The sequence below is a fragment of the Hemitrygon akajei genome, chromosome 25 (assembly GCF_048418815.1).
Source record: "Hemitrygon akajei chromosome 25, sHemAka1.3, whole genome shotgun sequence".
NCBI lineage: Eukaryota > Metazoa > Chordata > Chondrichthyes > Myliobatiformes > Dasyatidae > Hemitrygon > Hemitrygon akajei.
Genome location: NC_133148.1, coordinates 3,132,022 through 3,144,867, shown reverse-complemented (window position 1 = coordinate 3,144,867; position 12,846 = coordinate 3,132,022). Strand labels below are relative to the sequence as shown.

The window sequence follows — 12,846 nt, the reverse complement described above, 5'->3', positions numbered from 1 at the left end:
AGGCAGTAAATGTCATTTACTTCGATTTTCAGAAGGCATTTGATAAGGTGTCACACATGAGGCTGCTTAATGAAATAAAGTTCTATGGCGTTACGGGAAATATACTGGCATGCAAAGAGGAATGGCTGACAGGCAGGAGGCAGCAAGAGGGAATAAAAGAGCCATTTTTTGGTTGGCTGCCAGTGACTAGCAGTGTACCTCAGGGGTCAGTATTGGGATCATTACTTTTCACATTGTTTTTCAAAGATTTAGATAATAGCTTTGTGGCAATGTTTGCAGATAATATGAAGATAGGTGGAGGGGCAGGTAGTGCTGAGGATGTAATGCAATTGTTGCAGGACCTAGACAAATCGGAAGAACGGACAAAAAGGTGGCGGATGGAATATAGTGTTGGGAAATGTATGATAATACATTTTGGTAAAAGGAACAATAGAGTGGACTATTATCTAAATGGGGAGAAGGTTCAAACATCAGAGGTGCAGAGGGACTCAGGAGTCCTTGTGCAAGCCTCCCAGGAGGTTAATTTTCATGTTGAGTCTATGGTAAAGAAGGCAAATGCAATGTTGGTATTTATTTCAAGGGAAATAGAATATAAAAGCAAGGAGAGCCTTTATAAGACACTAGCCAGGGGAGTATTGTCAACAGTTTTGGCCCCCTATCTCAAAAGGGATGTGTTGTCATTGGAGAGAGTCCAGAGGAAGTTCAAAAGGATCGTTCTGTGAATGAAGGGAATGTTTGGTAACTTTGGGCCTGTACTCACTGGAATTTAGAAGAATGCAGGGGGACCTCATTGAAACCTACTGAATGTTGAAAGGACCAGATAAGGTGGACGTAGACAGGATGTTTCTTAAGGTGGGAGTGCCCAGAACTAGAAGTCACAGACTTAAAATTGAGAGGTGATCCTTTGGAACAGAGGGAAGGAGGATTTTTTTTAGACAGAGAGCAGTAAATCCGCAGAATGCTCTGCTTCAGACTGCTGTAGAGGTCAAATCCACGTGTATATTCAAGGCAGAAGTTGTTTGTTTCCTGATCCGTCAGGGCATCAAAGGATATGGGAAGAAGGCAGGTGTATGGGGTTGAATGGGATCCAGGATCTGCTATGATGGAATGGTGGAGCAGACTCGATGGGCTGAATGGCCTAATTCTCCTCGTATTCTTATGGTCTCATTAGTCAGTGCACTGAGTACAAGAGTTGGGATGTGATGTTCTATCTTTACACAATACCAGTCAGAACACATCTGGAGCATTGTGTGCATTTCTGGTCACTGCACGAGAGGAAGAGTAAGTGTTGTGCTAAAGAGAGTACCGAGGAGGTTTCCCTGGTGCTACCAAGACTGGGTGGAGTTTGGTTATAAGAAAAGACTGGACAGGATGGGACTGTTTTCCCAGAATGAAAGTGCTTAAGGGTGACTAAAGATCTGGAAGAGGCATGAAGAAAGGAGATACTGTAGGTTCAGTGTCTTTCTCTATGGCTAGGGTATCAAACATGAGGAGTTGGTTTAAGGGGAAGGGAGAGCGGTTTAAAGGACATCTGAGGGGCAAGTTTATTTCTCATGGAGAGTATGATAGTTTGCACATGCTGCTAGAGATGCTGGAGAAATCAGATACAACCAGGGGGCATTCAGATGTGGGGAACATGGTCCTAATGTGGGCATATGGGATCAGTTTAGGTGCAGGGTGAGCATAGACAAGGTGGGCCAAAGCACCTGTTTCTGTGAGGGAGAGGGAAGAGATGATATTGGTAGAGCATGCTGGGAAAACCCATAAGCTCACAGGCTGAGATCACTTCTCCAGGATTGTTTATAGAAGGTGCAGCCCCAGCCATGTCTCCACTCCCCTTCTCGCAGTGATTAGGGGCTCATGCTCTCGCGTTTCCCTCCCCTCCATGTGGGTTGGGAGGGTGGGAATTGTGGGTGGCTATCAACACCAGTGTCTCATAGAAACTGTGATCTCTGCCTTCTAGTGTACGTCAAGGAAGAGTCGTCCCAGGACCTGCAGACGGGACATAGCTCGGCAACCCCCCCTTCTACCCGGCTCCCCTCTGGCCCAAACTCCCCACCTTTCCCAGGTTTCCTTTCCCCCGAGGGGCTTACTGACAGCTGCCCCCTCCTGGCACCCTCTGGGATCCTGTGCTCCAGGGGTCTCCACTCCAGCCTGGCCAAAGACAATGAAGTCCTGAGGAGAGGTGACCCTAGTCCCCCCTTCACTTGTCCTGGCTACGGGCAACTGTTGGCCCCACCCAACCAATTGTCTCAGACCAGCCAGAGTAAGTCATTAACCCAACACAGCCAAGGGCACCCATTGGCTCACGACGACCAGAGCCAACGGTTGACCCAAACCAACCAAGGGCACCCATTGGCTCACGACGACCAGAGCCAACAGATGATCCAACCCAACCAAGGACACTCATTTTGTTGCAGTGACCAATGTCAACCATTGATCCAACCCAACCGAGGGCACCTGTTCAATACTGGTGAACAGTGCCAACCATTGAGCCAAGTGACCCACACCAGTCACAGTCAACCACTGAACCAACCCAACCAAAGGCACCCATTGGCTCCTGGTGAGCAAAGCCAGCTGCTAACCCAAACCTACCAAGGGGACCAATTGACCCAGCCAAACCAAGATCAGCAATTGGTTCACACCACCCACAGCCAACCGTGGACCCAACCCAACCAAGAGCACCAACTGGTGACTGGTGACCACTGCCAGCCACTAACCCGGCAGCACCAAGGGCACCCATTGCCCCTTGAGCTTCCCTTCTTACCCATCATCCAGCCCAATCGAGCTCACCACATGGCTATTGGTGACCAATGCCAGCCACTGGCCCAGCACAATCCAGGGCACCGATTGGAGAATCTCAACCATAGTCAACCGTTGACCCGACCCATCCAAGAGATGCCATTAGCTACCAATCACCAATGCCCGTTGCTATCCCGATCCCAACAAGGACACACATCTGCTCACACCATCGCCGGCAGACTGGTAACTCCAGCCCCCCACGGGCACCCTCTGACCCAAATCGGCACAATACGTCCCGTACCCGCCGGCTTCGCGCGACCTGGACAGGGTCCGCTGTCGACCAATCCCCAGACAGGTACCCACGGCTGTGAAGCGCCGCAAACTCTAGCCGACCAACCGCGTCCAGGAAGTCGCTGCCCGTACCACCCAAGACCCCCCGCCTTGGTGTCCCACTCCCCTCTCACATACTCTCAGCACCGGGCTCCGGAGACTGGCGGACAGGCGACCACCCACCCCCTCGCGATCGAGGCGCGAGGGTGTCCGGGATCTCGCGACCGGACCGCTGGCTGCCGGGGAGTACCGCGGGACGCCGGAGAGAAGGGAGGGGCAGGGGAGGAGGAGGGAGAAATCGCGGAGTGCGAGGTCTCCTTCGGCGCCATCCCGATCCAGGGGATCACGCTAGACGACGGTAGGTGGGGCGCGGTCCCTTTAAGAGCCCGATCATTTGCCTTTTGGGGTGAAAGCTGAGCCGTAGCGCGGAGAAAGCGCCACCCTGTGTCCGACCCTGTCCCTGGGAATGCAAGAAGGGACGATGCGGACAGAGTCTCACTCTGTGTCTGACCCTGTCCTGGGGAGAGCGTGACGGGACGGTGTGGAGGGAGCCTCACCCTGTGTCTGACCCTGTCCTGGGGAGAGCGTGACGGGACGGTGTGGAGGAAGCCTCACCCTGTGTCTGACCCTGTCCCTGGGAGTGTGTGGCGGGACGGTGTGGAGGGAGTCTCACCCTGTGTCTGACCCTGTCACTGGGAGTGTGTGATGGGACGGTGTGGAGGGAGTCTCGCCCTGTGTCCGACCCTGTCCCTGGGAATGCGAGAAGGGACGATGCGGACAGAGTCTCACTCTGTGTCTGACCCTGTCCTGGGGAGAGCGTGACGGGACGGTGTGGAGGAAGCCTCACCCTGTGTCTGACCTCCCTTTTATTTAAAATATATTAATTGCAACTTTACAGTACTATTGTATAAAACACAAATACAGTGACAGAAATAGACTAAATTTTTATCCTGATCTATATCATTTATCCCCTGCGGCATCTAGCGGCCTCAAAACACCTCCACCGTACCCTTGGAGTCAGTGCCTCCTTTCTTCAGGAATACTCTGGCACGGACGTCCCCCCGGGAAATTGCCTGGCCGGGGGAGTCAGCCCGGGCAGATCACTCCACTTCCCGCCTCCGGACCCACGGACAGCTAATTGGGTCAGCCCCAGGATAAGTTTACTAGGAAACCCTCCTCCCTCCAGGTTCCGCTCACTCCATAATGGATGATCAAATATGAAGAGGGTGGGCCTGGCCTGTTCCTGGGAGTCTGTGGCGAGACGGTGCGCGGTGGGTGTCTGAGTTTGCTTGGCCTTAGTTCCGAACTCTCATCATCTTTCCATTCCCACAGTGAACGAGATTATCGGATGGGACCTCTCGGACGCCCCAGAATCCTTACTGACAGAGGCGCGGACGGAAGAGCTGTGATTGCGGGTGGGATCTCCGCCAATCCAGAACGACAGGGGCGTCGTGTTGGACCTTTGGGTGGAAGTGGTCCTGGCGTAATGAGGCATCCCGGCTCACTCTCTTGAACTTAACATTCCTACAAACTTCCTTCACCACCAACCGCTACCCCCCCCCCCCCCCCCCCCCGGACCCTCTGAGATTTTTCTGTCAGCATAGCGGGATCCCAAGCGCCTCTGCCGGCCTCACAGCAGCCGATGGGTGAGGTGCAGTTGCAGGTCCTGGCTGTAGTAGCTACCGTCTCCCTCCTGCAAAACCCCAAACTTTCCCACAGTCGCCTCCCACTTTCCTCCTTCGCTCGCCGTCCCGCCCTCTCCTTCCTTCCTTCCCCTTTTCAACCCACCCTTCCCTTCCCTTTACTCCTTCTCTGTAGCTTCAGAATCCTGCTGTGCCCCTCCCCCCCCCCCTTGGTTGGGAGTAGGTCATTTCCTGGGTCTTTAATATAGTTGTACACTAAACATCTGTAAAATTCCGTCTTCGAGATGAGTTCCAACTCCACAGTTAATCGTTATTTTGTCCTTTCGGTTGTTGTTTGTAAGATAAATAAATAAATAAACAAAGCCAGTGGCGTGAGCCAGTCTCTCTTCTCTTCCTTCTCTCTCTCCCCCTCCCTCCACCTTTTGTTTAAGCACCTCCAGCAATACAGCGTCTACTTCATAAGGGGACAGAGGATTCTAAAGATTTACCACGTATAGAGGATAATATGGGAATTATACACAGTTTATATGCCGTATACTGTATATACAGCAGTGACAGCGGCACCTTGTAGATATGAACGCAAACATCAAAAACATCGGCATACGATAGTAATATACGCACCATGTGCATAGTAAATGTAGACAGCAGTGACACTTGGACAGCGCTCCGGTTGACTACATGGTTACACAAGTGGGAGTGTGGACTACAACTCCCGCCGTGCAGTTCGGAGTGGGGTGCGACGGAGGCCGGTTAATCGGGTGACGCCGCGCGTCGCTGTGGGGTATGCTTCGGCGGCGTCATCCCCATTGCGTCACAATGGATCGCATCGGCACGAGGATTGGGATCACCATGGGAACGGGGAGGCGAGGCGCCGTGCAGCCCGCGGACTGGGCGGCTGGTAACAAGGTGTGAAGAATCCCCATTGGCGCTGTTGGGAACGGGGTATCCTTCTAGTCCCACTGCCCCTGTGAGTAAACGTTTGCAAGCTGGGCTGATGCATGGAGCAGTGCTTTTATGGCATGCATTAGTGGGAAAATGCACCGGTTCTCAAATTCCCTGTGATGGGAGGCAGAATGTGATGCACCTAGCGTGGGAAATCTCCGATAGAGATTGCAAGACAAACTTTTTCTCAAACATTCTATCTCTTGGAGCACCATTAGGTGCACTTGTCTTTGCCGGTTTCGATAGCTCCCGTAGATTTCGACCCCGTCCTCCTGTGCGTCCACTTCAGGAGTGCTCTTCGTTCATTTGCTTTCTGCTAACCCCAACCAGACCTAGGACGGACCTCACTCCGAACGCCAAGCATCTGCATTGACCACGAACCCCACGGCCCGCCGTTTTCTTCGCATTCCCAAAGGCAGAGCACGACCTCACGGGCGAGAGACGGGTCCTGATCTGACAGTCCCTGCAATGAAAGCCAACCTGCAGGAGCAGGCGGCAAATGGAACTGTATCTTCTGTCCGAATACGAGATTAAGCGCTACAAGGAGAGGTTGGAAAAACCTAGATTGTTTTCCTCTGGCTGAACGGGAGACTCGAAATAGGTTTATACGATCAGGAGAGGCTTAGCTAGGGTAGCAGCCAAGGTTGAAAATTGAAATAGAGGGCATAGGAGAGAGGGAAAACTGTGAAGGGGTTTTGCGGGACAGGGTTTTTTTTAATACTGATCAGTGGGTGTCCGGAAAGGGTTTCCGGGAAAGCTGGTTGAAGCAGATATGATGGAGGTGTTTAAAAGGCTGTTAAGGTAAACACGCGGGTGTGCAGAGAATGGGAGGTACGTGGATCATGTGCAAGCAGAAGATATGTAGTTTCATTCAGTGCCACGTTCAGCACAGGCACGATGTTCTTACGCTGTACCGTATGGGTACAGCTCTTTCATGTGCCAGCGGAGAGCAGGCCAGCTCCAGTCTTGTAGATCGGGGAGCAGAATTCCTACTGCCGAGTCTGCGAAGTGATGAAGTGAGGTTGGGTGGGGAAACAAGAGGGGACCGGAGTCTGAGGTTGGAGGATTCGGCGCCCACAGCGCCCTCCCTCGGCGAGGAGGAAGACTTTCAAGGACGACGAGAAGGGGAACACCAAACTGCTGTCTCGTCCAGGGGAAAGTTTATCTCTCCGCACTCAACTCTGAGCCGGGCAGTGGAGTCTCGCCTCTGGAGAGACAGCTCCGGGCCAAGGACTACTCGGCAAGGGCTGTCTTATCTGAGAAACAGTCTTTCTGGTCTTGAAAGTGGTAATTATCGTTATATGTATCGAGTACGGCGAAAGTTCGTGTTGCATGCTGTTCTTGCAGAACATCGAAGCAGGACAAAATAAAACAATAACGATGTAGAATTAACACACACAAAATGCTGGTGGAACGCAGCAGGCCAGGCAGCATCTATAGGGAGAAGCGCTGTCGACGTTTCGGGCCGAGACCCTTCGTCAGGACTAACTGAAAGGGAAGATAGCAAGAAATTTGAAATCTTTCAAATTCTCTTCAAATTCTTTAAAATCTCTTACTATCTTTCCTTTCAGTTAGTCCTGACGAAGGGTCTCGGCCCGAAACGTCGACAGCGCTTCTCCCTATAGATGCTGCCTGGCCTGCTGTGTTCCACCAGCATTTTGTGTGTGTTGCTTGAATTTCCAGCACCTGAAGATTTCCTCGTGTTTACGATGTAGAATTAGCCTAACGCCATTCTAGCGCCTGCGACCCGGGGTCGATCCCGCTGCCGTTTTTTTTAAGGAATTTGCACGTTTTCACCGTGACCGCGTGAGTTTCCGAAGACGCACGGGTTATTAGGGTTAGTAAGTTGAGGCTGGGCTATGGGGACGCTTGCGCGTTGCCACCAGCACATCCTCGGACTGTTATTGGTCATTGACACAAACGACGCATTCCATACCTTTCGGGTACATTTGATAAATAAACCTAATCTGAAGTGTAGCAGCTACAGATAAAGTGCAGTACAGGTAAACACTAAGGAATCGGATCATAACGAGGTCCACCTTATCCTGCGAGAGGTCCGTTCAAGGGTCTATTAAAACGGGGTAGACGCTGTCCATGAGCCTGGTGGTGCGGGCTTTTAGTCTTTTGTCTCTTGTGCCCGATGGGAGAGGGAAGAAGAGGGGATGTCTGGGGTGACTCGGGCTTTCGAACCGCGGCAGCAAGAAGTGTAGGTAGAGCTGTGAAGGGGGAGGCTGGTTTCCGTGATGTGTTGAGCTGTGTCCACAACTCTCCGCAGTTTCTTGCGCTCCCGGGCAGCGTAACTGCTGTCCCACGCTGTGACACATCCAGATAGGATCCTCTCGATGGCGATTAACAACAATTCGTACTGTAAAGGTCGACGGAGACACACCAAATTTTGCAGCTGTGGAATTTGTTGGTACGAGCGGCTATGGAGGCCAAGTCATTGGGTGTATTTAAGGCAGAGGTAGATAGGTTCTTGATTAGCCAAGGGTTTGGGGAGAAGGCAGGGGAGTGGGGATGACTGGAAGAATTGAATCAGCTCATGATTGAATGGCGGAGCAGACTCGATGGGCCGAATGTCCTACTTCTGCCCCAATATCATGGTTTTATGGTCAAACTCATTTAGCCTCCTGAGGCTCAAGAGGCAGGTATATGAATATTTAAGAGACAATGGAACAGGTACAGTAGATGTATAGGAAATATTTAGAGGGACAAGGAAAACAGACGCAGATAAATTTAACTGCTTTGGCTTGGAAATTTGGACGGCCCGGACCAGCTGAGCTGAAGGGCGTGTCCCCGTGCAGGGTATCGTGTAGCCCACCCACTGTGCGTGCCGAACAGTGGCTGCGTCGCGGTCAGTCGCTAGGAGGGGGTAGCCCTCAGCGCTTTTGCCTGCCTTCCTCGTGGATGAAGGCTACTCTCCCACTTCCGACCCTGAGTGGCCGTCCGCTCCGCTCCGAGCGCGGACACAGCGGGTGGGGTGCCCCTGCGCAGTTCCGCAGCTCCCGGCGCTAGCTCCAGATTGGTCCAAGCCTCCGGCGTCTGAGTGTGTCCAGCTCTCCGGGACACCTCAGTTCCCAGCGCGGGAGGGAAGGCGGTCTGAATTCCTGGAAGGAGGGGGACGCTCAACATTCTTCACCCCGGATTGTTCTGACCGGCACTTCTCTTTTATTCTTCAGTTTTTCCATCACCGCTCCACAATCCCCAACCCTTTCTCTCCAGGCACGAGCTGATGGATCCCACCAGGATTCGGACACCATCTCCCGTGTTCATCAACTACACTGAGTCCTCAGAGGTAGGCTGAGGCGGGGGTACGGGGCGTCTTTCTCGCTGCTGCCCATCTTTCTATGAAACTTGCCACCCACAGCATCGCACACTCTTCATTTCACTGACCCCGAGTGTCTCCGGCCCCTTTGACGTTCAGAACTGACGGACCTGCAAACTCTGACGCGCGCCCTTATTTTGTGACAGTGACACCACACCTCCCCCCCCCCCACACCCCCAACCTTCCTCCGGCACTTGGACACCACGGTCAGGGGTAAACCCTATCCACACCCACCCTGTAGGACTCTGCGAGGGGTTTCAATGGGATCTCCTCTCGTCGTGCTGAACCCCAGAGGGAACAGGTCCGATTTGCTTAATCTGACCTCTCTCAGGGCAACCACCTCTCCTCGTCCCAGGAACCAATCCGGCAAACCATTCCTGCGTTTTCCCTTCCTCAGGTCGGGAGATCAGACCTGTGCACAACATCCCGGGGCGGTCTCAACGCAGGGAGAGCCTCTCTCCTACAATGGAGCGCACTGCTCGCGTTGTCTGCCTTAGTACAGCCTCAGAGGAAAGCTGGGGGGAAGGGGTTGTCCGAGATCCGGGCTTTCCAAAGTCAGCCTCCACCCCTCTGAGACTTTGCTTTGTTCATCCCCCCCCCCCCCCCCGCCTTTCTCCCCGGTTCTCCAACCACTTGGAGTGACTGACCCTCTTTTTAGTGCACTCCGCTGGAGAGAGGCACAGTCGCTGCTCCCTAGAGGCCGAGAGGGGTGGGGAGGAATCGAATTTATTAAGCGGTTGTTGGAACACTGTGGTGACCCCTCCCCCCCCCCTTTAAACTGCATGGGATCCACGCTGAATTGGTAGATTGGATTCAAAACTGGCTTGCGCAGAGAAGCCAGAGGGGCGGATGGGTGTCACACTGGCTGGAGTTCCGTGGCAGGCAGTGCCCCACGGGGACAGATGTAAACATGTGAGACGAAAATACAGGTGGGTTAGCCGGTGCCTTTGCAAACTGCACAGAGACAGTGGAGTTGTGGTCTGCGAGGAAGCTGGTCAAGGGAATGTGGGCAGAGAATTGGCAGATGAAGCTTAATCCGGGGAATCGTGAGCTGTTAGGCTTCGGGAGGTCAAACGTAAGTGGAAAGTGTACAGTGAACCCTTAGTAGCATTGTGTACGGAGGGGTCTTGGAGCCCAAGTCCATGGAATCTGAAACGGAATCATGAAATGTGTTGCTTGCGGGAACAGTACCATGCAATACATTAAAGTACTATTAATTACAATAAAATATGAATTAAATTACACAAGTAGTGTAAAGAGCAAAAAATTAGGTATTGTTCAAGGCTTGGTTCGTTGTCTGTTCGTAAATATGATGGCAGAGGCATAGAAGCTGTTTCTAAAACATGGAGTATGTGACTTCAAGCTTCTGTACCTCCTCTCTGACTGTCATCATCGTAGTCGAGTCACTTGTACCACGGCGAGAGATAAAGAAGTGGGTGGGGAGAAGGTTAGGAAGCGACAATAGGAGGAGGTGATGGATGAGATTCAGAAGGAAGTTGGGACTAGGTTGCCATTTGGGCCTGGGGGTGTTTTGAGACTGGGAATTGAGATCGGATTGGAGAGGGGGGTGGGAGACAGAGAAAGAGAGAACTCACCCATTTTACCTCTTACTCTCCTAGTTGCCTGGAAGATCGGGAGAGAGACGACTGCCGGACCTGAACCTCGAGCCCTCGGCCTTCGACCTGGATAGCCTCCTCTCTCTGGCGCAAGAGTTAGTGAGCAAGCAGGCTGCCCCGCTGACGGCGGGACAGGCCCCCAGCGAGGAGGACGGCCGCTCCTCCGTCTGCGTCTTCCAGTCACCGCCTACGCTGCCTCGTCCACCCGCCCGGGAATGCGAGCCGGAGGGCCGGGAGCCCAGAGCCAGATCCGGGGCTAAGCCCCCCGAGGAGCTGGAGCTCCGCTGCCTGTTGGACCAGCGCACGGACGTGGCTCCCAGCGCCAGCCACCTCCGCCTCCGCTGCTTTGTCACTGGGGGCAGTCACCCTCGGAGCGAGGGCGGGCCGCAGCCAGCTTTCCAGGGTCCTCCGTTCCCTTCCGCCTCCTCCCCCCAGATTCCCGGTTCTCTACTGCGGGATCCTCCTCCTTCCTCCTCTTCTTCCGCTGCACCCGGTTCCTTTCTGCAGAATTTCTCCCGATCCTGCCCCCGAACCCCGGGATCCTTTCTGCGCGATCTTGCCCCTTCATCCTCCTCCCCACCAGATCCTAGTTCCCTTCTGCAGGACCTGGCTCCCTCATACGCTGCTGTCAGCGAGATGTACCGGGCGGCCGAGTCCATCTGGGACGCCGAAATCTCGGTCCTGTCCAGCGCGGATGACTATTGCCCTGTTTCTGTCCCCAGCCATGAGCCGTCCCGCTCCAAGTCCCCGCGCGATGACTGGACCAGCCGGGGACTCCGGGGCCAACTCGAACGCGCCAGCCGTCTCCAGTCCTGGGGCACTTCCGGTCCCGGCCCCGCTTACGGCCCAGAGTCCAGTCAGGACCCAAAGCCAGATTACGGTCTCGGATCCAGCCGTGACCCTGGACCCAGCCCGGAGTCAGCCTCGAGTCCTAACGTAGGTCTCCGGACATGGGCCTGCAAGGACTCGGGGTCCAAACGGTGTATCTGGGCACCCCTCAAAGAGGAGGAGGTTGGCGGTATCCCCGAGCCCTCCCATAGCCCAGGGATCGAACAGCCTGACAAGGGCCCGACTACTGGCCTCAGCCAATCCTCCATCAGCAGCCTCCTGTCCCCCAACCACTTGGATATCGGCATTCTGGTTCCGAATAACAGCCCGGAACAGAGCCCCGGGGGGCTAGTCCTGGAGCAGATCCAGAGCCCCGGGGATTTCCCTCTTGGACAAAGCCCAGGGGGATCCTCCCACGGGCAGAGCCTTGGAGGTTCCTCCCGCAAACACAGCCCCAGGGGATCCGTCCAGGGACGAAGTCCCGGGGTCTCCACCCCAGTAAAAAGCCCGAGAAACGGCCAAATTCAGGAACAAAACCCTGGGGAATTCTCACGCAGAAATAGCCCCAAGGAGTTAGTCCCGGAGCTGATCCAGAGCCCCGGGGATTTCCCTCTTGGACAAAGCCCAGGGGGATCCTCCCACGGGCAGAGCCTTGGAGGATCCTCCCGCAAACACAGCCCCAGGGGATCCGTCCAGGGACGAAGTCCCGGGGTCTCCACCCCAGTAAAAAGCCCGAGAAACGGCCAAATTCAGGAACAAAACCCTGGGGAATTCTCACGCAGAAATAGGCCCAAGGAGTTAGTCCCGGAGCTGATCCAGAGCCCCGGGGATTTCCCTCTTGGACAAAGCCCAGGGGGATCCTCCCACGGGCAGAGCCTTGGAGGATCCTCCCGCAAACACAGCCCCAGGGGATCCGTCCAGGGACGAAGTCCCGGGGTCTCCACCCCAGTACAAAGCCCGAGAAACATCCAAATGCAGGAACAAAACCCTGAGGAATTCTCACGCAAACTTAGCCCCGCAGTTTCAGTCCCGGGACAGAATCTGAGTCCCGGTGGATCCTCCCTCGGGCAAAGCCCCGGAGCTTCCTTGCTCAGACAGAGCCCCAAGGGATCCGTCCAGGACCAAATTCCCGGGGTCTCCACCCCGATACAAAGCCCGAGCAACATCCAGAAGCAGGAACAGGGCCTAACCGACGTACACGAGTCGTCCAGAGAGAATATGAGGGGCTCCAGAACTAGCTTTCAGAACTTAGACGACATCGAACCTTTCCCGCTCGGTAAGCCCGACGTGCCCTTTCTCATTCGCTCGGAAATCGACCTGGTACGCCGATCGGCTAAGAGTTTCAGCCCCTCTTCGCAGCAGCGCGCCTCCGTGTCCAACAGTCCCTCTTCCTTTCGCCTCTCTCGCCAGAGCGCCGAAG

The 12,846-nt window shown here is 54.3% G+C and overlaps 1 protein-coding gene across 3 annotated transcripts in view; it reads left to right on the top strand.

Moving 5' to 3' along the window:
• The window catches only part of LOC140716332 (nuclear factor of activated T-cells, cytoplasmic 4-like), a 49,553-nt gene extending 44,463 nt beyond the window's left edge, over positions 1–5,090 (top strand). For 2 of the 3 annotated variants that reach the window (XM_073028948.1, XM_073028947.1), the window contains exons 9-10: positions 1,964–3,430; positions 4,405–5,090. In XM_073028948.1, coding sequence (XP_072885049.1) covers positions 1,964–3,430; positions 4,405–4,481 — 1,544 coding nt within the window. In that variant the 3' untranslated portion in view covers positions 4,482–5,090. The remainder of the gene's footprint in view (positions 1–1,963; positions 3,431–4,404) is intronic. The other variant, XM_073028949.1, reaches the window with a different exon arrangement.
• Positions 5,091–12,846: the final 7,756 nt, after the last annotated feature.